Source organism: Brachyistius frenatus, unplaced genomic scaffold (assembly GCF_029030835.1).
Source record: "Brachyistius frenatus isolate BFR_SWC_R1_liver_20210118 unplaced genomic scaffold, ASM2903083v1 Contig_215, whole genome shotgun sequence".
Classification (NCBI taxonomy): Eukaryota; Metazoa; Chordata; class Actinopteri; family Embiotocidae; genus Brachyistius; species Brachyistius frenatus.
Genome location: NW_027210814.1, coordinates 121,934 through 149,529, shown reverse-complemented (window position 1 = coordinate 149,529; position 27,596 = coordinate 121,934). Strand labels below are relative to the sequence as shown.

Here is a 27,596-nt window from a genome sequence, read left to right as displayed (position 1 = left end):
AGCTTCAACCGACAGTCAGTTAGCTTAGATCAGCACCGACACTGGAAACACGGGCAAAAGGCCAGCCTGGCTCCATCCAGTGGTATTTAACCACTGCATAGCTCAACAAGATATAATAGTTAACACATTTTAAATTGTTTAGCTGCTTAAGCTTTTAAGTTTTATATTTATTGTACTAACAATTCAAAGTGGCATCAATCTTTTCTTGTAACTCGGGATGAGAGTGACTAAGTGCATCTCCAAAAGGGTTGATTCTTGTAGTTTGTACTACTCCTTTAATAAGTGTATGAAGTCTACCCTGTATCCCTGGTTGAGATGTCTTCTTTCTTTGTTCATAATCCTTGAGGTTTTTCTGAAGCTCTTTAAAGGTTTGTACCCCAGCTTCTGACAGATCAGGGGAAAACACCATTTTCTATACATCTTGGGGGTGGAATACTTTGCAAAAGGATCTAAAATTACTATTATTATTAGAGGTCGCTGTGTTTGAATCTCTGTTTTGCTGTTTTATTGTGGATTTATTTTGTATATTAAGTTGTGTATATACTCTAATATGTTGTAAATTTGTACGGCTGCTATGTTGTCCAGGTCGCCCTTGTAAAAGAGATTTTTCATCTCAATGGGACTTCCTGGTTAAAATAAAGGTCAAACAAACAAACAAAGGTTTGTTTAGAAGCCATGGGGCTGCAGGTTAATGTACCCTTTTGTTTTTCTATGTAAATGCTTCCTATTTGAAAATGCTAATGGAGTGTCCATTTTTATCGAAACCAATGAAATAGACAGACTGTCTTAGACCTTCAAACTCTGACAGAAATGATGACACTTTCTGAATCCAACTGAACCAAAAATAAGCAGAGACCAGGTGTATTTCCTCAAGCCAAAACCTGTCCTTCCAAGTCTAAACTGCTCGTAACAACAAACTCTGTCTTCCTTGTATTTTCTCTGTCAGGCTCAACCCTCACAGGTACACACTGGACTGCTTCCAATGGCGCTCTGCCACATTTTCACACCCAGATGCAGAATATTTGCCTGTTAAAACGATTTTCAAATCACAGCAGATGCTCACTACTTAACCTAAGGAATTAACCCTTTACTGGGAAGTGGTCCAGATTCAGTATCTTCCTCTCACACAGTGTTTTGCCTGCAGCCAAATTAAAGACACACAGTGTAAGTTGGTAGACTTTGGCATGTTATATATTACTGCAACAACTACTTCCAGCCCATAAACTGCTTTTAACTTTTTTCAAATGAGAGCATGAGAAAAAAAAAAAGAGGAAGAGGCTGGCTTGTAAAAAGGGAATTTTAAAGGGTGATTTAAACATGATATGACTGGGCTTGTCAATACTCGAGCCCTGTAATGTCTGATAGCTCAGTAAAAGACTTACAGCCTGGAGACAACCAGGCTGTGTTTTCAAATTGGCCAATAATATTGCAAAATCAATGATTACAGTCAGAGGCATCTAATGCCTTGAACATACTTTTAGGCTTCAATTCTGCCCCACATAGACTGATTAAACTGTTTATTTTTGTCACATTGCAGTATGATCCATTGTAGAGTGGTGAGAATGACAGTAGGGTGGCGGTAGTTGTAGCGTGCTCAGCTCCTCATCTCACAATCAAAACTGCATCAGCAGACTCGTTCACATTCATTCTGAATGACAGCATCAGAGCAAATTGTGTCTGGCTTTAATCTCAGGAGAAACATGTCTTGTGAATCTTGATGAAGCTCCGTCTTTGCTGCGAGCTCTTTGGATGCGAGTCCAATCAAAGCTGCTGCATGCTGCTAGCCCGTGGCTCCACTGTCGACAGCCCTTGGGGGATTAAGGCTGATTTCCCTTTTGGCCAGAGCCGCTCTTGTGAGGGTCCAACTTGCTCTGGCTTTGGGTGAGAGTACCATCCTCGTCACTGATACCTTGCTTACTGTCGTTTGATGCTGAGCATGTCTCTGCGGCTCCCCAGCTCATCTATCACAGTAACTGTGAATGGCGGACGGGGACAGCGGAGGAACAGAAGAAGGCTACTCCTGACCCTCCCTTCTCTCACTTATATACTTAGTAATCTGTGCCAACGCTGTTCCCTGAATAGAGAATGGAGACCTTGTGTTCTAAGGCTCCAGATGGGCAAAAACAACACGGCACACAAACCACTAGGACTCTCAAGTGAGATACAGGGTAAAAGTGGAAGACAAACTCGGAAGACTATGAAGATAATTTTGCTGGAAAAATGACTCAAATGCAGCCTGAAAATAATGTTAAAGACTCTGTCCTGATATGAGTTTTTTCAATTTTAACTTATTAATAAGTAATCACACACAAAAAAAAGTGTTTAACTTTAAATAGATTTTTCTCAGGAAACATTTTTCTGCGGCTTTAATCCATAAAACTACACAGAAGTTATAAAAAAAACATCACATTTAATTGCACATTGTGTATGCACAGCACAGTCTTGAACAACAAACCACACACTTGACACAAATTGCTCCAGCTGACAAAGGACACAGGGCTGTCTGTGGCAAGGAAATAGTAAAAAAACAAAAAAAACAACATAGAATAGTGGCCATTAACTGCACAGTTTATTTGCCTCGTACTCCGTGTAGTTTGGTTGTCTGGCACTGAAAGCTTGCAGGGCAGTGAGTATCCTGGTCACGTCTGCAGTGGACAGTTTGAGTCTGTGGCGGAGCAGACAGGCGAACAGATCCACGTGCGGGGCCCCTGGAGGCGAGAGGCGGTTAACCCTGTAGCGCAGCTCCACCAGCTGCAGCAGGGCCGAGTCCTGTGATCCCTGAGTGTACGGGTAGTCTATCTGCAGAATTAGGTCCTGGATAGCCTCGGGGTCAAAGTGCACGCTGTATCCGAACAGCTGCATGCTGTTCACTTTCATGTAGCCGATGTTGTTGGACGGCTCCGTCCCCTCCGTAGGCTCGTAGTACAGCGTCACGTTTTTGTTTCCTGCCGTCACTCCCACGGGGTCCTTGATGTTACTCCTCAGGTAGAAATGAACCGTCTCAAAAAAGCTCTTCCACCTGTTCCTGAGGGTCAACGTCCAGTTGTAGCAGTCCAAGGGGATATCCAGCTTGGTCCGCTCCCAGTCAGGGTATCCGTGTTGACCGATCGGCATGGTCCAGCTCTCTGAGTGGCTGCCCCCAAAGGGATTCACAAAGAGCGACAGTGCCGGCTCCAGAGTGCTGTTTCTAGTGAGGCAAAACTGCACGGTGACTCCGAGGAGCATGTGAACGCGGTTGGACTTGACTCGGTTGCTCTTGAGGGTGAGCAGCATCCTTTTCCTCCAGGAGGGATCGAACCAGGTGTTCACACGCACGTCATTGCTCACAAACACGGCGTGCAGGGCGATGCGCGGGTCGCTCCGCTGCAGCAGGTAACGCAGCTCCAGGTCCTGCAGATCTCTGTCGCTCTCCAAGCCCAGATAGGGGTCGGTAGGGTCGGGCACGGCGGGCCGGCAGGCTCCCTGGGTCAGGGTGAAGCCGGGGTTACAGTTGGAGCAGCGAGTCCGGTTCTCCGTGGAGCAGGAGGCACAGCGGGGGCCGTCACCCACAGAGCACGGGACGAGGCCCTGGCAGGGTGGGTGGTTGTACGGGCAGGAGCAGCTGCGGCTCTCGTCGCTGTAAGCGCCAACCTGATTGTTCTCGCTGCAGTACAAGACGGAGAGCGCGTAGCTCAACCAGAAGTGCAGAGGCCTGAGGGAGAGACAACAGGTGTTTCAGCACACATCAGGTTTACAGGCTGCTGCATTACATAATACCTAATTTGTACTCGTCTCTTTGTATCTTTTTCTTGTTTTCGTGATTATACAATGAAAGAAATGTTTTGCACTAGAAGATTAATCTGTTTTTTTGCTGTTCTGACATGCAGCAAAAAAAAACAATTTGAGTTAAACTCAAGACTCAGACTCAGCTGGAGTCACAGAAGCAAAAGCAGATCAAAATGAGTATTTTAATCTGCTGAATTCCCCGACTGTGGCATAGATGGTGCACAGACTCATGCATGCTCATACAGATTTATAACCATCTTAATGTCTTGTACGTTTTCTCAAGTTTTTACAACTTTTAGAAATATAGAAAGATAAATGTGTTTGAAATATAATTACATTTGTTTAGGGGAAAATAAAAACAAAAATTAATAACAAGAATACAAGTATTTCACTTCACAAAGTCACTAAAATCAGGAAAAATCCCTGACTTAGCCACTTGCCCTAAACCACTATTGAATTACTTTTTTTTACAAGCAGAAAGGGTGTGATAAAGGAGTGTAATTGGATTGTGGAGTGAGGAGGCTGTGCCTGCGTTTGAGCGGTACGCTGATGGATTGTGTCATTTCGTTAATTTCCCTGCCAGAAATAGCTATCAACATCGAGTGTTCATGAGAGACGCATAAATCTGGCGGAAGTTATGACCATGGTGGTCTCTGATAGGCTGCTGAAATAAGAGTGTCCAGGTGGGAGCTGCTGCTGAAACAGCAGCTGTAACAGTTAAAACACAGGAATAGATATAAACAAAGAGTGTTTAGCGGCCGCAGCAGCTTCTGGATGTTGGCTACTGATAAAAAAAATAAAAATAAATGAAATATTAGATGAGAAGTTTTAAGAGGCCGGATTGATTGTAATGCAGTTTAAACCCGCAGACAGTGAGACGTGTCGGTTTGGCCAAACACAATCCCGTTTGTCTTTCACCAGCTGGAACAGAGAAGCAGCTTTGCTCCTGTCAGCACTTCCCACCTCGCTCCACGACGACTTCTCTTCAAGTGCCTTCTAATAAGTACTGTCTTGCTCTGCTGCTTCCTCTCGCCGCCTGCCGCATAAATCATCCTCATAATTATAAGTTTTTGGGGAGCACCTTGGGTTAACAGGCTGCGGTATAAATATCCATCCCTCTTGTTCCCGTAGTGCCTCTCACCTCGGCCTCAGTGGGATTATTTTCGGCTGCTTCCGGCACCTCTTGCTGAGGCTGAAGAGCTTGTTAGTGGCGCGGCGAGCTTTGGCGAAGAGCTGGTCGCTGCTGGCCTCCAGCTGCCTGTAGCGCTGGAGCAGGCCGCCGTCCGACCGCCACCACTGCTCCACGACAGATGTGTTTACAGCGTAATGGGTTGGCAGCTTCCCAACAAAGCTTTGGAACTCCTCTGGTGGGAAGGAAGAGCATGAATAAGTAAAGTCTGCCTGTGGCTATAAGCCGCCGGGTAACACTGCCCCCATCCCTACCCCAACCCCCTCCCCTCCCCTCCAAAATAAAATAAAAAACACAGTGTCTTCCTCATTGTTTGTCTCAGAAAATCAAACAGCTCAAGACGAGAAATAACAGCTTGCGATGTGCCAAGAAATATGTTTTGTTATTTTGATTTCCTTTGCAGGGATGTTTGCTGATCTCATCTTTATGTCAGAAAACAAGCTCCTTTCATATTTACTTTCTATAGAAAACAACAACACATGCATTAGACCCACCTGTTGTCAGCCCACAGCGCTGCACACGCCACCTTCAAAGCCACCCGTCTCTAATTAGACATGAGTGACACCGAAAGGGAAATTGCTTGTCTTTGCCGTTAACCATGTGCAAGTGAGACAGGTTTCCACGGCAACAGCAATCACTCGCGTCAAACTCAACAACAAAAAGTGACGCGTTTCAGAGAAGTTTCTCGACACTTCGGGAAACTTTAACAATCGTGTCACATCTCTGCAGCGCATATTATTTCCATATGGAGCCACACGTGTCGACAGTGCACTCTCTCACTCTCTCACTCTCTCACTCTCTTCATGTTCTTTTTTTTTTTTTTAATTTAGAGACTGGCTTTATTTAAAATACTCCGAAGAGACGCGCACTTGAAGCTCTCAGTGTTAACCGCACATAAGTCTGTGTCAAAGCTGCAATACCAGCTTCATTTAAACATCACTACATGCTGCAGTACTTTGGTGTGTAGCAGCATAATAACATAGTGTAACATTGACTTTGTGTTTCCCTAACAGCCAGTTTATCATCTTGATCTGTGCCATTATATTTGTGGCAAATATCTGTGCAAACTGTGAGTAAATGCCTGTGGGGGCTACCAATCTTCTCCACGATGGTAATGTGTTTTTAGGTTAATCATAGCGCAGTCTTCTCAAAAATAATGCAACAGTACATTATTACAGGCTTCCTCACAGGCCAGGTTTTATGTAATAGCTGGTTAATTTATTTGTGTTGAGTCTTTTTTTTTTTTTTTTATTTTTATGTAGAGCTGAAGGGCCATGACAGCAGTGTGTTCCTTTCAGCCAGACAGTCAGTGTAGGAGTTTTAAACTGATTCATTACACTCACCATGTCCACATCTCGGCATTTTGATTTTACATCCTTCTACTTTTCTTATTATGCCAGTACACAAGACACAGCCGTGACCAGAGACCTTTCTTTTTGAGTTGTGTGTCCGTGTCCTTCATGCAAATGCCATTTTGCAAACGCCTTGAAAGAATTTCCTGAAATTTGTATGCCAATTGTGAAAAAAAAAAATTCACAAATGTCTAATCGGATAAAATGATGACATTTTATATCCAAAAGGTCAAAGGTCAACTTCACTGTGAGATTGTAATGTTCTGGCAAAAAACACCTTTCTGGACGTTATTCTTATGTCTTAGGGCCAGAAGGGGAGATCGTGAGCATGTTTTACATTTGGTCAGACCCTGAGTTGGTAACACTAATTGTTGGTGTCCACCTTAAATCTGTGTTCATTGTATAGATCTTCTTCTGTGCCGTTAGGGTGAAGATGTGTGTGAAGCATCCACGTTATAAAATGTGTCGCTTTTTTTTTGCAGCAACATCCATATTTGAAGCATTGTCTACTAGTTAACCAGTTTCATTGGCCAAACGTGTGACCACATAATTCCTTCAAAGTTTTGACTAAACGTATTATGAGTCTGGATAGACGTGGATGTAAATTAGCTTTGACTGGTTGGAGGACGTATACAACCATGAGGCGGTAATTCTGGTTCAGTTTTTGTTTGTTATTTTGTATTTTTGTCAGGACAAAATGTTTGCAGAGGTAGCATTTTCCTGTTTTGAGAGGTTTAAATTTGTGTTACTTCAAATTACTGCCATAACTTTAAAGTCCTAGTTTGAGAGAACTGATACGATTCTTATCTGAATGATAAATCTGATCCTACAGCAAAAACTATCAGTTGGCTTAGTTGAGCAGAAACACTGGACACAAAGAGAATAGCTAGCCTAGCTGTGTCCAAAGGTGAGAAAATCTGTCAACCAGGACCTCTAAAGTTAAGTAATAAACTACAGATATCTAGGTTTTGGGTTACAGACTATTTTTTTCATTTTTTTTTGTTTGGCTTGAACAAACACAGTTGAGATTTCCTGTAAATCTTTTTCTTTGATTTTTCATAAAACCTTTGGTGATAACCGATGAACTTTTTAAAAACTAAGAGCAGCCTGAAGAATCATGAGAGCATCAGACCAACCATTTGATTTGACACAATGACTGATGGGTCTCTTGGTGTCTGGCAGTCGGCAGTGTTTGACTGCCAAGAATGGATTAGAGCAAAAACAAAATGTCTCCTTGGCTCTAAAATTCAGGTTTAAGTCTTATTTGCTTTTGAGGAAAAATTACCTCTCTCCTTAAGTCCAGATTTCTGAGGGAGAATTTAAAGGCCAATGTTCATCTGTGTTCTTTTTTTATTTTCTTGAAAGCACTATTCAAGATGACATTTTCAAGTCCTATTTTGGAGGGTCAGAGTGAATTAAATTCTGACTCACCAGATTCCTCAAACTCCTGGTTGTTTTGCCTCCAGACATCTCTGATGCGCAGCAGACTGTTTTCCAGAGTGTCCAGGTCTGAGTGAGGACAGTTACACTGGGGAAAGTCCACGCTGCACTCACACCAGCAGTCGCTGCTCTGGCAAACAAACTGGCCCTCAGATTTGCAGCCAAGGTAGTTGAGAGCTGCCTGAATGAAGCGAGTCTGTAAATAGCGTGGTAGGATGACCTGCAGCCCTGAGGAGTGCCAAAAACAGCATAAATATATATATAGAAAGAGAAAAAATGTATAATAACAAACATATGGCAGTAGAAAGCCTGTGATATTCTGTGTTCCCCATGAAAAGACCAAATCAAGTTTCATTTGTGTAGCAAAAGCCTGATACATCTTATTGCTGTGTCTTCCACTGTTGTCTAAAAGCCCTTAATATCACGTACATCATCCAGCTGTAATTATTCACAAGAGAACCAAATGTGTATTGATCTGCTGTTGAAAATAGTGCCACAGAATTTACTCCTGTTTGAGGCAGCTGTTTGCTGTTAGCAAATTACTGGCCTTTTAAAAAATAAATAAAACTATACATTTGGGACCTGTTTTCAAAGATTTATGTCTTTAGTATTAAAGGACTGTTAGGGCTGGGTATCGTTAAAATTTTGTCAATATCATTACCAATAACTTGACTATAATATCGATTCCTGAACAAAACCGATTTGATAAAATCCATTTTAAGAAGAATTTAATTACATCACACATTACAGTGCATTTTTATGCAGTTTAGGGAGGGGAGTATAATATAATTTATTTTCTGTAGCTAATAACAGATGCCTCCTAATTGCCCTGCATTCTGAATAGCAGATGTTCCCTAAACGCTTCACAAGCTATCAGTAGATGCTAGCAAGCCAGCTTTGCACAGACAGGAGTTTGGTTAGTTTATAGCTCATGCAACTCAGACAGTTGTGCAGCTAAAAATGACTTGAAAAGAGTGAAATAAGGCGTTCCTCTCATACACTGTATGTAAAAGTAAACAGTTTGAAAAGGGAGCCCAATGCAGAAGTACCTTAAACTGCAATACCACTTAGGGCTGCTAGGTGTTGGCTCCAAAAAGCTTTTGGCTCCATAAACTACAGCACAAACTTCAAAGCCAGCAAATGTTTTAATTCGCTCCATATGATCTGTGTTCTGGTCATCCTTCTGAAAAATACATGCATACCTAGACAGCGGTATATTTGGGGGCATGTCTGGTTTGATTGACAGTCGTGTGGTGCAGTGAGGCTTTTGCCATATGTCTGCAGGTATAATGTCCTCAGGTTTCCATGTCAGATCCACCTGTCACTCCTCTCCAGCGCCTCCAAATATGGTCAATTTTAGCTCCAAACAAAACATCTGGCAGAGTGCTGTCAGCAACGGCTGAAATGCCAAACCCAAAGCTTCAAAACGGAAGTTCACAAACCAATGGATGACGTCATAGTTGGTTGCCCATACTCTCTCACCTAAATTGAAATTGAGTGATATCGAGTTGCAGGGTATTTTTTGATAATAGATAGTACCAAAACAATTTCGGTTGTTACCATTGAAGTGTGGTCCCCAGCCTTAGCTGCTGTAGGGGCAGAGTGAGTTGGAATTGAGAGATGGACATACTGTTGGATTTGGTCTTTTCATGTGATTTTTTATTTTTTTTAACAATAAGAAAAGATAGTATAGCATAAAATGTATCCTTTGGAGTAATAGCTTTGGAATATAGACAAAGTTTCTTTAATTTCTTGTGGTAACTGGTATTTACTTTCATCTAACACTGCAAGAAAACAAATAAGTCAATTTTCCAAAATGACAAACTTTTTCTAGGGACAAAAGGAGACCACAAGAACACAGTCACACGCAACTGTTTAGAGTTACCTTGTAGTTGAACCTTGTTTTCTGGACTGTGAACCAGGACAGAGCTGACTGTGTCCAGATTGTCATAGTTGCTGCACCCGAGTGGCCCAGTCCTGGTTTCAGTCACCTGCAACCATATCGAGAGAACAGAGTCCTATGAAAGCTTCAGTTCTGTCATTGTCATTTCATTTTCAAGTTTAGCGGACAGACGATTTATTCGTTACACAGCATGCCCGCCTGCCCCCGTTAATACATAGAAAACAGCAGACAATCTCAGCTTCGTCAGTCATTTTGCATTGACTCATTTTACTTGAGTATGTTTATAAAAAGTCAAAAAAGAAGAAGGAGAAGGGCAAAATAATGTAAAAAGCCTAATCAAAGGCGTCTTTTGCCTCAAAAGAACATGGAGTCACTGTGAAGTAACACCAAAAAGGTCATCAATTAGAAAGCTTTTCCTCCTCAGACAGAATAATTTGTTCTGAAGTGAGAGAAGGAATCAACTTCCCGCCGACTGAAAAACTTTAAACCCACTCCCTTCTCTTCTCCCATCATTTCTAACTGTAATTAATCCTGACGTCAAAAATGACAAATTCATAAACACATGACTTACTCTGCATTAGCATAGGCTTTTGCTCTGAGTCCTTCCTATTTCCCGCTGAATCCCGAATACCATAGGTGACTTTAATGTATGTCAGGTGCTGCTTTACATCCCTCATAAAATATCGTGTTCATCTCCCTTATCCCGCCTCACTTTCTCTCGCTCTGATTTTCAATCTGCCTGAACTCCACACTCGATGCAAAATGGCAAATGAATGGTAGTCGGCATGGCTGGAAATTAATGGAATGATATCTTTAATCCATCAAACTGATGCATAACCGGAGGAACACGGGCTCATTTTGGGGGGGGGGGCACTTGTCTTCATCAGTGGCTACTCACTTTAGCATCTACTTTTGCCCCTCGGGCTGATTAATGCGCACACTCTAATAGCCACTTCAGATGATAAAATGGATGATTGGTGTTTTATACTACAGGACGCACAACTGCTGCTCTGTTCCGCTTCTTCGCTCTCCTCTTCTTTTTTTTTAAGCTCTCTACCGAGGAGGCAACGTCGTAGAAACCTTGTGTCCTGCAGTTTTTCTGCTGCTTGAAAACAGTATGTTTAATTAGTGTGTTGTAGGTGGTGAGCTATAAAAATGCAGGCTTTATCCATCAGATTTTGATACAAGTCAAATGAAATGCTTTTCCCTACTTCTTTCTGCATCATAACAGCTTCCTGGGATAATAAACTATACACCAGAGGAAATCAGATTTGATAGTGTCGCTGTTCCCCTGCAGTCACAACAGGTGAATCTGCCGGTGTCAGGCCAAATCTGTAAACAAGCATTTGTTCTTAATCCCACCTGATTAAAGAAGTTATGGCAAGAAAGTCCCTGAGCTGGTATTAAAAGATTAATATGTGTAAGTTATCAAGAAATTAAGTTACCTAAGTGTCCTGAATTAAAACTTTGCTCTACAATGTCAGTAGTGGAAAGTAAAAGTTGCAATTGTTCACTTTACTTAAGTATTTCCATTTTATTCTAGTTCATACCTCTGCACTATATATATTTGAAATTTTACCCCACTACATTTGTTTTAAATCTGTTGCCAAATACAATAAATATGATCTGCTGAAGCTGCATTGCTAATGATATAATGCTGATAGGGGTGATTCTGCATAATAATTTTACGTCAGATACAAGAGTACCGTCACACCACATTGTTTTTATTGTCCTGTGGCTGAAGTCTGCATCTGTAACCAAAACATTCAACCACTAAAAGTCAGCAAAAAGAGAGTTTAGCTGGTGATAAATAGTTTTGTTGTTTTGAAGTATATTTTCTGGCTAACACTTTTATAACATTCACTGGTTAAAATGATGACAGTGTGTTTCTGGAAGCTTTCAACTTTTAAATGAAACAATTGATTGTCTTGATAAAAATTCATCAATGCTATATGGCTAGTGAGGAAGGTCACAGATCATTTCCTGCTCTGGAGGAAGACGTCTGCCTCAAACTTGCAAAAGGAAGTGATTAAAACACCATAATTAACAGCTAGAGTTGTCATACTTTTATATATAATCTTTAAAAGGTCTACTGCTGATATATTTTGAGAATCATTCTCCTGCGTACATACATAAGAAGTATAAATTAATTATGACTTTTTAGAAAATCCCAATATTTCACAAACTAACCAGTATAAAATCAGAATTGACATGATGTTTGTACATTGCGAGGTCTAAGGAGTAAAAGATTTGGTATTAAATAGGTCAAGTAAATATTCTGAAAACTTCTACTGATCTCAGTCTCACAGTAAAAAATAATACATGTACATAACATAGCAGCATATCTCTAAAGGTATATTTATATGTCAGCATATGATAAAAAAATAAAAAATAAAAAAAATAAAAAAAATCATTGGGTCAAATTAACAACACTGCAATAAAGGGTTAACTTAGTTTAAAGTAAATTGAAAAGAGTGGCTAACACTGGGATTTGGTGCCATATTGACCCACACTTGGTCAAATTAACCCAAGTGATTTGAGTATTTATTTATCGATCAAGTCTGAAGTCATTTTCCTTTCCTAAATATTCATTCATGAATGTTCAGTAAGATCAAGGGAACAGAAAATCAAGCCAGCCGATGCTTTATATCATGCTTTCCTCATGTGGAAATGCTTGAGGCTAACCAACCACTGAGTGGGACAGCAGCACAGCCACCTTCAGGCAGTGAGTATGTTGTGTTTCAGTATTTACCATCTTCTTATTTTCACATACCCGTATGGCGGTGGATGCAATCTGGAGATGGTGCAGCCTGCGCAGCGTGCTCTCTCTGTCTGTGAAGTAGGACGCAGCCAACTGGTGGAGGGCTTCCAGGGTCACCGTCCCCGTAGTATTTGAGTATCTGTGGCTGCTACGACTGCTCTCGGGCCCTGAGGGCGAAGACTCCTGGCTGAGCTTCCTTTTGTCCACAAATATCGTCAAAGACTCCTCCCCTGGTGACAGTCAGGGAGAGGCAACGAGACGTTCATTAGCTCTGACTGAACAGCACTAATCACCTTGCATTAGTATCTTTTGAGCTCGGGTAAAAGGGCGCAATAGTGATTTAGTGCTGTGAGGGGAACTGATGGTTTGGATGAATGGAGGAAAAGGCAAAGATAAGGTCTCTGCATTTACTGAACTCTTCATGAATAAAGAGAGCTTATTCAAGATAATTGTTTTAAGTTCCTGTAATTATTTCAATTATCTTAATGACAACGACCCAAAAATACATCAAAACAAAGCAGACCTCAGGTCAGCACAGCTTCTCTTAAAGACCAACAGATTCTATATTACACTGATATCACTGTCAGCCAGGAAAATCTACTAGTTTCATTAAGTCTTTTGTGATTGTTCAGATTTTGTTTGAAGTATGCATTGTAGCCGAATTGACTTTTGATATTCTGAACGGCAAAAAATAAAAAGATTTTTGCAATCCGGATCCTAACGTCTTTTGGAGGTGGTTTGAAATACGTTTCCAATCGGACTTCTACAGATGCGTCTTAGTTGGGACACTGCTGGCTCAGGTCAGATTTCTTGCATCACTCGCAACGCGACACACTGTGACAATGTTATTTTCATAGAGACAGATTGACAACAATCTATGCTACTGCTATCAGAGTGCCACCAGAAAGTGTTGATATTTGCGCTGGAGGACAACGATATAAAAAGACTCCACGGACAGAAGCAGAAATAAACCCTGCGTTCTGAATCGCATATCATTATTTTTGTAATATCTTTATGTACTGCAGCTACCCTTAAAAAGTATGTACTTTTGCATCTAGTATCTATATAATTAGGGCAGACTACTTCATCATAAAAAAGTGCACCTTGAACTTTGACCATCTACATTTGCAGTAAAAAGAAAAAGGATGTGATTTGGAACGAGTAAGCTCTGCATATTGCAAAATGTGACCGGATGTATTAGGACATCCTGGTACTTTTGGCTTACTATATTTAACATACTATGCATTGGAATATGCTAAATCTTTTTCTGGCGTACTAAATGATTTGGTAGTGTGAACACTTGAATGCAGGGAGAGTGAGAAGAATCTATGCTACCGGTAGCAGAGCACTATCAGATAGTGTTGATTTTCGCACTGTAGAGGACAACGATAACAACACAATTGTCACAGGTTTCCGTCTGAGGAGGGATGAGCGTATTTCGACGAGTGTGTTCTCAGCAGGTGCCTTAAATCCACCTGCACCTTTAATAGCATGTCAAGACCGGTCTGTTAATACACATCTTATTGACTGCTCCCTCACTCATAGAGCATCACTCCATATAGGGTGACATTTGGCACTGCAGCTGAACCTCTGTACTGTGCTGAGGAGAGGAATACAGCCTGTGTATAAATACACGAGTAAACATACCCACCTCCAGACACGCTCCATTCAAACAAGAACCGGTACCTGAAATCTTTTGTTATAATAAGCGAGGTGGTTATTCTTTCTTATTTCCCGGCAGGTGTGATTTTTTTTTTTTTTATATACCTCCGATGTGCCAAGGCCTCCTAGTATCACCTATTCACTCCATCAAATTCTGTTTCTGCTTTTTTCTGATCGCTAATAAATCACTGCATTACCCTGTGAAGTTGTGACATTATAAATACAAGTCCTGACATTTGTCATTGCTTTCACAACAACAACGATTGATGTGGTAACAAGAACACTTTTTTTTGCAAGTGACTACATATGATCAGAGTGTTTGCCTGATCTGATACGGTTGTGGTTGGGAAAGACCTTCTGTAAAACTCATAAGAAAACAATCATTCTGACCTGACATCCCTGTTGGCAGCATGACACTGCTTGTCAGTGCTTTCCAAAATGGTAATGTGATGGTTATAAAAATGAAACAAAAAAACAACATTGTCAAAGTTTTGTTGCTCTATCTATCCACTATGACCCCCTTCCTATGAAGTTTTGTGAGTGTATACCAAAGTCACACAACTTCTGCCTTTGTCTGAAAGAGGTCATAATTCCCATGGCTGCTGGAGGTCCTTGTCAGCTTAATAGATCATATCAGGGCATTTATGTAAATGTTGTCCTCAAACGGTAATACTGAGTCCTCTAAAATCACATTAAAACCATCTTTTTCACTCAGTTAGTTATACAACCTATAGCTACAATCATCTACACTGCTCAAAGACTGAATGTGCAGCTGATTTCTCTGTTATCATACTGTTGAATAAGCAGTTATCATCACACATCAGTCCCAAATATTTGGGCTGTAAAGTGCAATACCACTGATGGCCAATAGGGGTTGGTTCCAAAAAGACTGGCTCCATACATTCCTATTCAGCGTCTCTCATGAAATACATAGGCAGTCGATTTTTTTTTTTTCCACGAGTTATTATGGTGTCGTTCAAGAAAGTCACTCCTTCTTATTAATTTTCTGGGGGCCCATATGAAAATAATCCTATCATTAATTGAATATTAGGCCTCAAAAAGTGATATGCTTGTAGGCGTGTCTGTCCGATTGACAGGCCCGTGGTGCAGTCAGGTTTTCTGCTGTAGGTGCGCAGGGCATTGTGTCCTCAGAGATCAAGTCAGATCCACTGCTAGCTTCTCCCCAGCTTGTCCAAATATGGTCACTTGTCGCCCCAAAATGGAAAGATGGCGACAGCAAATTGGTGACATCATAGTTGGTGGCCTCTTAATTGTGGCACGGTTGCAGTTGGGTTATGTTTAAAAGATCCTGCTTTGGGTTAAGATGAGTACGTTACTTAATGTACGTTAATGTTATGTGTTACATAAGTTAAATACATTGTGCAAGCTAAATTATATACGTAACTTAAAGTAAGTTAACGTTGACTTATGTTTTCACACAGGACACACAGAGCAGCATCCTGAGTGAAAGTCCTGAGTCCATCCGACCACCAGTGACCTCGTCCCTAATAGGACTTCCTGAGTTCAACTTCAGGTAAGCTGTAAAAGTTTCACTGTTAGTGTTGCATTGTGGTCTCTGCTGAGTCCCCTGTCAATTGACAAGTTTTATCTTTGTGTTTACTGTGAAAGATTTCTGGGACACTGACACCCAAAGTGTATGTTTACTCCTGGTTGTTGGTCAGCTGTTGTATTTGTGGGAATAAGATGAAAGCTATCCAAACTTCAAAATAATCCTGAGTTGCAAAGCAGATCACCAATAATTGTTTTAAACCAAATTAGCATTTAGATAGTACCCTCAAATCTTTTCAAACCCACACTTTCAACTCTCCTAATAAGCTACACTTTGTGATAATGATTTCTTAAAGAAAAAAAAGATAAGCCAATTGCATATAAATAATAGCGTTGTATAGCAGTGATGAAATTCTGTTTGTGGAATCATGCTGTTTTGACAGCAAAACAACAATATTAAATCTGTCTTTTGCCGCCTCTCCTATTTGATTGTTGTACACTAAACTGGAGCAATTGGATGTTTTTTGTGAGCCAAAGAACACTGATCCAGAAAAATTATTATATGCTTTGTTACATAGAAGGCAACAGACGGTAAAATCGGTTCCCCATATGCTGAAGAAAAAAAAAAAAAGGACAAAATCACATTAGAAGCAGTGTGACTCAGGCTTGCTTTGAAGCTCAGCGTACTCTACTGTACCTCCCAGAGTGGCAGAGAGGAGTAGGTGGGTGCCATATTTCTTGATTAGGGTCTCTGTAATCGTCTGGAGTGTTGGCCTCCTCCCCAGCTGGCGGATGGTGTGCATGAAGTCGGGGTCGAGGGGCAGAGCCAAACCACCGCTGCCCCCAAAGCTGTCCCGCTTCTCCACCGCCAGGCTGTTGACCTTCCATCGACCAAACTCCCTGGGAAAGAAAAACACAGCACACACGCAAACACACACAGGCGCTCTTCAGTTGCGTATAAAGCCCCGGGCTGCTGTTTAACAAGCTGCAGTGGGAGCAAAGGAATAGGTGCATGTATGTCACATATATTGGTTGACATAGATGAAGCTGTAATCTCTGATGTACAACAAAACTATCCTAACTATCTTGTTGTATTTTTGTAATTAAGCGACTATAAATCAGGTTGTGGTCCGTTATTTATTTTTTATTAGTTTTCATTTACAAATCCTCTGGGAATTACATTTTTATATTTCACAGGGCAGTGGTTTCCTTTTTGCGTGAGATACTCTCATTTGATTCAGCCGTGTTAATAATATAAAAGTGGATACTTCCAACAATATTTTTCATGCAGGATTTTTAGGCTTGATCTTTTTTTTCCTTTTTCATCAGTCAAATTTGCCTTTGTACTAAAAAACACTTGGATGAGCAGAAATTAGATTAAATGTTTAGCCATTCAGCATTTAAACCACTTCATTTCAACTCACTCTGCTGTTGTCGGGCACTCTAAATCGCAGGCAGGGATTTTAGTTTTGTTTCATAGCAACCTGAAACCTGAGGCTGTCACTAGCACCTGGTTGGGTCACAAAGTGTGGTATTGATCTCATCGAACTACCAGCACACCTCTTAAAGACCATTAAATAAAACTAAAAGAAAGCACCATAGAAAAGGTTTTTGCACTTGTGAGAGGAGGAGTAACTTCACATTACAAACTCAGTATTTCTAGAATCTGCTGCAGCTCCTTCAGGTGTTCAAGCTGGTTGAAAGCATCAGCAACGATACCGAATTGTGATCCTATTTGGGTCTCTATTTTCCTCCTGAAACAAGTCTTTTGATTTATTTCACCAAATTGTTGTTTATTTATTTATATTCTTTTTAAAGTCCCCCCCTCTCCCATCACTGTTTACTGTTGTGCAGCTTTAAATAGCTCCTTCATGGATAAAACAAAGCTCATTGGGAGGCACAGCGGTAACTCCCACAGCATCAGAAAAAGAGGCAAAAAACTAAATAAAGTCCCACATCATCAGCTGCTATCATCTTTTTTATCTCATGCCCTTTGGACACGAGTCTCGCTGAACCTCTAAGTACTCACAAACTCTGCTTATCCCTCCCTTTGTAGCACTTGTTAATGCCTACCTCTCCCGCAGTGACGCTCTGCATACCTCCCCCCCCCACACACTTCTGGGAGGCCATCAAATCATTGCCATGAGAAAACTGATTGGCACAGAAATAATTGGGGAAGCGGGACAGTGCGGAGCATGTCATTACGGCCAATCATCGTAACGAGGGGACAGGCCGAGTGTCCATCTCTGGATGACAGATGGGTGCCGTAGATCCAGCCCAGGGTTTGACCTGCAGCGTTTTCCATCAGCATGCACATGTGGCAAATGGATGTGTCAGCTGTGGGTTCGCACATTTTAACATGGAGGTTTACTGTATGTACAGAAAGCAATCAAATGTGATGAAAACATTGTCTTAAATGGAGGAGGAGGAGAGGGGGGCTAAAAAGGGAGCTGTTTTTGGGAGCAAATCGACAGCTTAATCACATGCTGCCACATGACTGTCAGCCACGTATGCTCACTGTGGCGTTAGCGCTATTACACAGGTCAGAATAACACTTTAAGGCCAGGGGCTATTCAAGAGGACTTGAATATTGAGAAGCTACAACTCTGCACTGTATAAAATGTAGTTAAGACATATTTCCGAGAATAATTGCCTCCAGCGTTTCCCACATCTTTCCCTGATATTATCTTGAATAATAAGTGACATCGGGCAGGGGAGCAAAAAAAACTTTTCCAGATAGACTTTTCCTGCCAGTTATCATCTTGTTACAGCAGGTATTTACCTCAGTGGGGTCTCATTTGGGAGTCATCCTTTAAAATCCTTAATCCCTAATCCTCCAACCAGCCTTTGGGTTCAAAAAAAATGTGAGCAAGGCAGTTTACAGGATACAGGAGTGACTGCTGCGGGGGTAAAAGACCCTCGAGAGGTGAGATGTCAGCCAGCCAATACGGACGCATGGCCACCTCCTGCAGTCCGAACTGCCAGCTTCTTTGACGCTTTCAATGATTTTCACTAATTATGGCAAACAAAAAAGCCTCAAGTCTGGGGACTCCTGGGACATTGATGCTGCAGGTCCATTGAAAGAAAGTCAGTGTGTCACTTAGAGATAAACACCACAGCCTAGAAGGTTCCCGAGAGAACATAATGGAGCAATTGATTTCAATGCACACTCTTTTCACTTTGTTAAACCTTTGGCAGTGGGACCCACAGAAAATAAACTTTTTCCTCCAAGCTACAAAAGAAAGCATCGACACATCAGCTTTCAGATATAATCACAATCAAGAGTGGAATATTAAGACAAAGGCTACAGCAGCTGCAAAGAGCAGTTTCGGGATGCTGCAGGAAGTAACTGTGAAAGGATGTAACTGTCCGCACACTCTCAGGGGATTAACTCCTACTGCAATGCTTGCTGGTATTCAGATTACTTCTCAGTTTTCAGTCTGCATAAAGACAAGAAGCAAAGGGCACATTTTGCATCAAGTGCTTCAGATCTGCTCATTGGCTTGCAACTAATTTGGTGCAGGTGTGATACCTGTGAGAGCAATCCTGAGAGTGGGCAGGTTTTTCATTTCAAAACACTACAGCAGCTGCTCTCACTGATAAGTTGCTCTTTAGCTGAAAGTGCTCATCAGTAAAATGATCCTGCATCACCTTTGAATGAAATGAAAAACAGCACTCACAGCCCAAACCTGAAACTGAGTCATACACGCACAGAGAAGCACACACACAGTGCATATCTCACCTATAGATCTTGTATCTGGTGCTGAAGCCCTGCTGGTACCTCTCTGCAGCCTCCGTAAACTCCAGGGACTGGTGGAAGGGCCCTTTATCCGAGAGCAGCCAGCCCAGGGACCCGGGGGCGCCGTCGCCTTGTCCCGCGGCTGCGGCTCCGGCGGCGGCCCTGGAAGTCCAGCAGCAGCAGCAGCAGAGCCAGAGGCTCAGAGCCGCCCCCTCCCATAACAGAGACAGCCGCTTATGACTGATTCCCTGACAGCTCATGCTTCACCCAGCGATACCTCATTCTCTCCGGACTGGGAGAAGGACAAATATAAGGAATGAAAAAGTAGCGCGTCGCGCCAATTTGGAGGTTTGGCCAAAATTCACGTCAAACCTCAGCAGTAGCCTATTTGAGAATGAATGTGCCAATCGCCACGGTCAAGTGTGATCAAGTGTTACACTGAGAGGACACTTACCTGATTTTGCAAAAAGAATCAAATGATGCGCTCTTGAATGGATGAACTCTTCCGATCGTGCGAGGGCTGCGAATAAAACCTCTCCAAATTCAGCGATCCGACAAAATGAATTAATTCGTAATGGGTCCTTTCTCTGGGACCGCTACTCCAACTTGATTTCTCCTCTCGCCCAACTTTATTTTGGGAGACGATCCTCCAGCATTCGCGCATCCGTCCGCGCCTCGGTCAGAAGTTGCGGCGGTGACGGCACCGACACAGAGGAGTTCATCCTGAGAACGTACGTGCGCTCGGACATATTTCCAGAGGGTGAATGTATAAGGTGCATCTCTCCATCCCGCGTGGAATCCCTTCACTGTTTGATCCTTAAAGTGGCCGCCTTAACAAAAATGATAGGAAAGATAAATGATGCGCGCGGGCTCTTATTTCGTCCCCTTGGCTGCGTGAGCTGGTGGATGAATGAGCGCCTGCTTCAACAAAGAGTGGTTTTCTTCCCCGGGTTTTTTTTTCTTCCAAGTGAGATAGCAAGAGGGCGAGCAAGTGCATCATGATGAGGGTAATATATATATAGTGAGTGTAATCACTGAGTGTACTCAAGTTTTGAGGACGTCGGGGTGATGATGATGATGATGATGATGATGATGATGATGGTGCATCGGCAATGCTTTTATCAGTCACTATTACCTTAAGATAATTCCTCCTCATTATTTGCCATCACAGCGTGTTCCTCCCAGTGTGACTGTTGCACATTAAATCTGCTAAACGAAGTGGGCTAATCATCTCCCCAGTGTTTTTTTGTTTGGTTTTGCCTTTTATGGTCTTGTGCTCGTACCTGCAGCTTGCATGACTAAACGGCCCGCACCAGCCTCCCTCCTGATGGATTTACCAGGAAGAATCATTACAGGCCATTATCAGTGAACGGGTTTCTTGGGTTATGTCAGTCAGGACAGGAGTGCAGTCAGTCTGACGCACAAGCGTCATAATTTGCACAAATATAAAGTTTCTCCATCTAAAAAGATGCTCAAACTCCAAATAATGCAAGAAAAACCTCTAACCTGAAACTTTGAACTACTATACTTTGAACACTCGAAACCATTCTGGAGTGAATTATCATTAAAAAACGACATTTCTTTTCAGACGATGACGTGAGACAGGTGGCTGGACAGATGCCCCCCCCCCCCCCTCCCCACCGACCCGTCCTTGCGGCGACATCACTACTAGGTGTGCTGTCGACCAATCTTTCACGCGCGTGAAAGCTGGATAGGTGGGAAAGGAAAGGTGCCGTAAAACCTTCGAACTACGGTGGAGGAGACATAGTTCTGTGTGTTAGGGGACATTAGGAGAATCTCTACTAGACCCGCGTGTCTGCTCTTCAGGGGCGACAATGATGAAAAGTCGCAGACCCAGAAGTCTTGACAGTATTTTACTTCATGTTTGCCAGGAAAGACCTCTGTCTCATCTTGTCGTTATGTTTGTCATTCACGCTGAAACCCTGATTGACAAAGCGCTCCCCGTGTTAAATGGGCTGCGAGGAGAGTGTCGGTTATCCATGATGGAGTTGAATCGATATTCCGCTTCCATCGATTCCCTTTTGCTTTATTGTAATTTGGCAAGCACCCCTCAGGATGTCACAGCATGTGTTTTTTGTTGTTGTTGTTTGTTTTGTTTTGTTTCCTTTCTCTTAAAGCTCAAATTAAGAAAACTTGTCGATTCAGTAATGAGAGGTCACATCTTCAAGACCTAAATACTAGACTAGTCGCCATCAGTGCTGCTGACAGACGTCTGGACCGTCTCACTCAACTGCACCTCTTTGAAATTGAAAGCAGGAGGTCGTTTTTTTTTTTTTTTTTTTTTAGTTTTCCTTCTTGTTATCAGCCGAGAGGAGGATTCGTCTCCCCAGGTAGCTGATCTTGGCATTCGGGACAACTGTAATGATAACGAAGCCTGCGTTCGCTGGTGCAACAAAAGAAATGCATTAAACATTTCATCTTGTAATTTGTGTGGAGAAAGGATAGGAGGAATGAAGGAGGCTAAATGAGCTTTTCCCTCCGGGCTACAGACTGTTATAGTCTCTTGAAATCTGGGTCTTTGTTGTCTGTGTGTGCTGTAATTGAAAAGTTCCACCCCCCCCCCCCTCTCTCCCTGTTTCTCTCTTCCTTCCGCACTCTTTTTGCTTTTCCTCTCTCTATCCTAGTTTCTCAGTCCGACATACCAAACTTCCCTTCCACCCCCACCCCTTCTCTTTTTCTCTTTCAGCCTCTTTGCTTTCTCTTCTCTGTCTGGATTCTCTGTCATCTCTCGTTTGACTCACCCCCCCCCCCCCTCCCCTCCCCTCTCCCTCTCCCCTCCGTCTCGCCTCCTCGGCCGCCCGCTGAGCTTTAGGACGATTGTAGCCTTATTTTGATCATTTCGCACCCGAACCATCCGCTGAATCAACCTCTTCCAGCGGCGGATAAAAGGGCGGAGAAAGTCAGAATTGTCCAGGAAGATGACGTGAAAGGGCTTGACGTGACAGCGGTGGTAACGTGCCTGAAAACAAATGCCCCCTGGCCTGCTGGCGTGTGACGTGCCAAAGTAATCGCAACTCAAGAGTGACATTGCGATTTCCTTCCCGCATTAGGAAGTGAGGGGGGAAAAAAAAAAAAAAGAAGAAAAAAAGATTCAGCTCCACCTTACATGACATGAAGGCTGCGGCGTAAAGCGGCGCTGCGTGTCTGTGTGCATGTGAAGCTCTGCATCGTCTCCGTTGAAATGACTAATTTTGACTCAACAGTCCTGGCGTACCCCCAAAGAGTTGTGCGCACTTTCTCTCTGCGTTTCAACAGATAACGCGCCCGTAGCCTCCCGCCTGACTACAAAAGTGTTTAACTGAGTAATTACTTCGTCTGCCCCTTTTTTTTATTGTGAAAGAATTAATTGTAGTCGATAAAGCGCGGGGTAAAGCAGATCATGGTCTCGCGCTGCGTGTTGTGCGCTCATTGTTCTTTGAAAGTCTCTCCAAAAAAAAAATATATAATGGCGAGGTGACTTGGCAGGTGGCGAATTTGAAAGCGCGAACGAAATGGAAGGGAGGACGATGAGGTCTCGGCTTTGCTAATTCCATTTAACTCGGGAGCGAAGACGCCGATTGGAGAAAAACGTCTCTTGTGTGAGTAATTGGACAGGCATTGCAGGATAAAAAAAAAAAAAAAAAGATGTCTGGGAACCAAACAGCAAATTCCCCCACACGCTTCTACGGGAGTGTGAGGGGGCTGAGGCACATTAGCAATCGTCTCAGTACATTAAACACGATCTCAACGCTGAGATTTATTAAAATAAAGGAATTCAGGTTTGATTAGCTTTCCTGTGCAGCCTTTTTACTTTTAGCAGAATAGTCTTCCGGTTGTGTGTTTTTCTTTTACTGTAAATTAAGGCCTTCCACAACCAAATGATGCGATGGATGAGAAAGAGACGCAGGTGCCATCGTCCCTACATGTCCGGTGTCCACCTGCTCCAGCGCTCTGCGGCTCTCTTGGTTATTCAGGTCAGGAAACACACATGTTCGAGGCTTTGTCAAAGCTTTGGCTTCTTTGGCCCGGCTGCTATTTTTGCTCCTTCCCCATCCATGCCCTTTCATTCTTGAGTCACACTGGAGCATTGGAGGGTTGACCTAGAATACTGAAAGGCTGTCACACAACAGGACACGAACATTTGCGCTCAGAAAAGGTAACTAAACAGTAACACCGCTCAGGGAACAAAAGTGCTGCTCTGTCCATTAAATAACCTCATTATGGTCGCACTAATGAATGCACTTGAAGGTGATTGGTGCCTTTGAACATGGCACATATATGCAAAAATGCACTTCATAGCCTTGCTGGATAATTAGTGAGTGCTAGAGTTATATCTATTGCTTATGAGGGCTATAATAAAGTGGTGGCACTTTTCACGCACCCTTAAGATTATTTTTCGACAGATGTTTTTCTGATGAAAAACAAATCCACGAAGGTGTATATGAAATTCAATTTACTTTAGAAGCAACACGTTTTACATAATCATGCTAATGATGAATATCCTTATTTTTGGATCACTTTTGGCATGTTTGTATTTTTTGTATGAAAGGTTAATTTTTCATGGGGGTAATTATATTAACGGGTGTGGAATCTAGCTTTCTTGCTGATTCAAAGAGAGCATATGAAGCTACTGCCAACTGCTGGTTGGTTTAGCTTAGCTTAGTATAAAGAGCGCTGTCAAAAAGGTAACAAAATACATCTACAGTCTACCTCTAAAGCTCAATAATGAACTGTCTGTCAGAATTAGGTGTCCCTATATGCTCATTGTGAAAGTTGCATAGGTTCCTGCAAATGACCAGATGCCCTTTATGTCAATGGTAAATGGTCTGCTCTTATATAGGTCCCTTTCAACATAGCGTTCTCAAAGGGCTTTACAATTATCCTTCAAGTCACCCATTCAAACACCTCTGGTGACAGAGCTGCCATGCAAGGTGCTCGCTGCTCATCAGGAGCCACTTGGGGTTCAAATTCTTGCCCAAGGAGCATGTGAACAGAGGGACCTGGGAATTGAACTGCCAGTCTTACCATCTGACCCGTAGCAGCTCCCAAAGATCAATTAAACTTGTGTTCTTTCCAAATTTGATTATTGTCATAAAGTGAAGTTGACATGGTGACTTGCAGTGCATCTCTTTGTTGTCTGTCTGTCTCTAAACTGCGTGAGCAGTGCTTATTTTGGTCTGTTTCTTGCTGGTTTCCCAGCCACTTCCACGGTTGTGTTCTGTGACTTTGTTTCTGACTAAAGTGTGAAATACAACTATTTATTGGATTTGATGGACACCAGCAGGCCACGGTTTATGTAATTGAAGCTCACCCCAGAAAAGAGAACCATGTCGTACATGAACCTGTGTTCAAATGTTTGTGCACAAAACAAAACAAAACTTGCACTTTCCAGCAGCAATCTCTGTAGGGAGCAGTCCAAAGCGTATAGTGTGATAGCATTCATGATATTAAAACAATGATTATCTAGTTTTTCACTCAAGCTACAACTCGGGACTAATTCAAGATGGAAAGCAACAAATTGACAATGGCCATTGATTAAATATAGAATTTGAATTGTTGACTTGTTGGGCTTACTGGAACATTTGTTTTGTTAGTGGGAGCACTGAGGTGTCAGGTATGAAAGTATGGCTCACTGGTCAGGAAGAAGGGCCCTTTAGCAGAATTTTGCTGAGGGCCTCAAGGAGGACAGGACCGGCTTTGCATGCTGAATCACTTTTTCTTCATCCATACAAAACCTGAAATATAAAAAGACAGTTTGTGGTTTTCCCAGGGGTGATGTGCTGAACTATTTCTTGGCAATGCGCAGTCACTTCCTTAAGTTTTGCCTTAATTTTAACACTGTGACATGTCGCCTACAGTAAAGCCCCATAAAAGCACAAAGATGATTCATCTTTGTTTTCTTTTCGTTGTCGAGAAGTCCTCCAACAACAAACACCTGGTTCTGCCTCGTTACCACGCTGCAGTGGTCCCTGGGAAGCGCAGTCCCTGTGCCATTGATCAAGAGTAGAAGAAAAGTAGAAGTTTAAGATAGACGTTTTTACACTTCAGTTTTTGCTCAGAGTAAACAAACTCGATTTTGCAGACAGTCATTGTCAAGCTGTTTCTCCTGTTTCCAGTTTTTATGCTAAGCTAAGATAACGAGCTGCTGCTCTAGTTTTGTTCTACTGATCTGTATCTCTGCAAAACATCAGATAGGTGTATTTCTAAAAATATTTCTTTAAAGTCTTTTTGAACATTTCATTTTTTGGCTTCTGGTTTACTTTTCTTTTTTTTTTTTTTTAAAGTAATTTACATTATTTGTGCAGCGATACCATTTTGAGTTTTAATTTATTGGAAAACATGCTTTTCAAATCCACTTTGGGTAATTAAGCTCTTGAAAGAGTTACGGAAAGATAGAATTCAATGCTATCAAAGCATGGGGAAGTTTGATGGGAAAAAAAAATAAAAAATCTGAACTGTGTCAGCTGACATTATGCAAATGAAGGTCTCAGATGTTCACTAAAGAGGATGTTTTAGCAACTTTTAGCCACTTTTGTGTTCGCCAAAGTTTTCTGTTCCTTGTAATCAGAAGTTGGTTGGTAATTTTACTGCACTTGAAGAATAATTAAGTTCTAGTAAAGCCATTTAATTCCTCTTTTTTTGTTTCTGTTACATAACTGAAACTTGTTTTTACATCAAATGAATGTAAAGTAATTTATGAGTTTGCTACATCTTCCACAAAGTCTCTGCATGTTGCCTTGCACTAGTTAATAGGAATGGCATTTATGGTGAAAGAGTTTTGAAATATTTCACATTTTGCCGTAATTATACACAAAACAGACAGAATCTTGTGTGCCACCTATTGGCTTATTTTATTTTGTGTCTGTAGTGTCTTGAAACAGCACAAGAAAGAATAAATTAAAAAGCTCTTGCCTCACTAGAAAATCAAGCAGTCAACTTAAATGTAAACTTGATTGCTGTATTGTTTCCTTTACAATAGAAATTCAGTAGTCGTCTTGAGTGAAAAAGCAAGAAGTAGCCGTTCATCTGTTTCTCCTCGGGCTGAGATCATTCCTTTTTGACACCAGAGCACTGAAGGGAGGCAGCAATTGATGATGTTAATCAGTTAACACAAATTCTGTTCCTTTCACTCCCAGCTTCTTGAGCTCTTGGCTCGGTCGAGATAAAAGAGTCAAAAAGTGCAAAGTAATAATAATTGTCCGTCGCTGCAGTCAGGTGCGAAGATCTGTCCTTCACTGCAGACACACTTGCTTTAAAACACTCACTTTAAAGGACTGCTTTTGCTACTTTTAGCTGATAAATGTGCGATTTTGAGCTCAATAGTTGTAGCATCTTTTAATCTGTGTTTTTCTTGCATTTTTAGTCAGCCATTGTCAACATAAATTTTCATACAACCTCAAACCAAATTGTATGCATCCTTTGAGATTAAATCAACTCTTTTTTAAATTTTAGTGAAGATATTATAATGTTCATTGATGGTTAACTTTATGATATGTCACTTTATTTATATTTTGTATTTTTTCATTGTTTTTTTGTGTGTGTTTATTCTTGTGATTTGATTGATGTAAACCATTTCAGGATACAGCAGGTACAAGCAATACTTCTGTCAGACCGCTTGGAAACCAACTCAATGCCAGTAGCACATTGTTACCTTTCAACAGAGATCAAACTCATGCATGTACGACAAATGGTTCTAGGACTGCTTTCAATTGACTGACGGCATGCCCTGGTTAGACGTTTTAAGGAAATTTTTACAGAAGGTTAAGTCTGCAGTGCTGAACCTTTGTGCCCCCTATTTCTAGTGACAGACAGTTACAAATTACAAAAACCCTGTCGATGTGTCACTGTTGCAGGTTTAAAATGGTGGATAAATTGTTTTGAATGTCACATCTTGTGCAAAATGATTTGTTTCGCCATTTGAATTTGATCCATTCTGTCCAATAACATTTCTAAAGGAGCCCCATTTTACAATGTTTTTATATTCATTCAAGTACGTAAATGGCTAAACAAGAAGTCAGCCGACTCTGCTGCCCTGTAAGCATTCATCTGTTCTGTGTGGGAATGTCTCACCAGACACCAGATTTATAACTCTATACTGTGAAATACTGAGAGACTTATCTGGTGGTGATAAACTTAATCAGCATCGTGTGAACTCGTTTAGCAATGTCTTGAATGTAATGGACGATCATTTACATGTAAAAGTCCCACACTATAGCTTCAAGTGAAATATACAGTGGAAAGATGTGTTTTTTTTCCCTATAGTCTAACAATACACT

At 41.8% G+C, this 27,596-nt stretch overlaps 1 protein-coding gene across 1 annotated transcript; it reads right to left on the bottom strand.

Moving 5' to 3' along the window:
* Window positions 1-2,390: 2,390 nt before the first annotated feature.
* Window positions 2,391-20,257, bottom strand: LOC138633326 (BMP/retinoic acid-inducible neural-specific protein 3-like). The gene is made up of 8 exons (XM_069719493.1): window positions 19,775-20,257; window positions 19,324-19,612; window positions 16,279-16,481; window positions 12,423-12,640; window positions 9,632-9,737; window positions 7,738-7,974; window positions 4,907-5,129; window positions 2,391-3,691 (listed from the first exon to the last, which is right to left on the bottom strand). Exons 2-8 carry the CDS (start codon window positions 19,578-19,580, stop codon window positions 2,557-2,559), a joined length of 2,379 nt encoding a protein of 792 aa, XP_069575594.1. The 5' UTR covers window positions 19,581-19,612; window positions 19,775-20,257; the 3' UTR covers window positions 2,391-2,556.
* Between the last annotated feature and the right edge of the window lie 7,339 nt (window positions 20,258-27,596).

Bases quoted from the DNA above. Each gene is read 5' to 3' on its own strand.
- LOC138633326 (XM_069719493.1), bottom strand. From the start codon at position 19,580: ATGAGCTGTCAGGGAATCAGTCATAAGCGGCTGTCTCTGTTATGGGAG. The intron at 5,130-7,737 runs GTGAGTCAGAAT...CCTTCCCACCAG, and splicing joins CCAGGAGTTTGAGGAATCTG to AGGAGTTCCAAAGCTTTGTT. The intron at 3,692-4,906 runs GTGAGAGGCACT...TCTCTCCCTCAG, and splicing joins ATAATCCCACTGAGGCCGAG to GCCTCTGCACTTCTGGTTGA.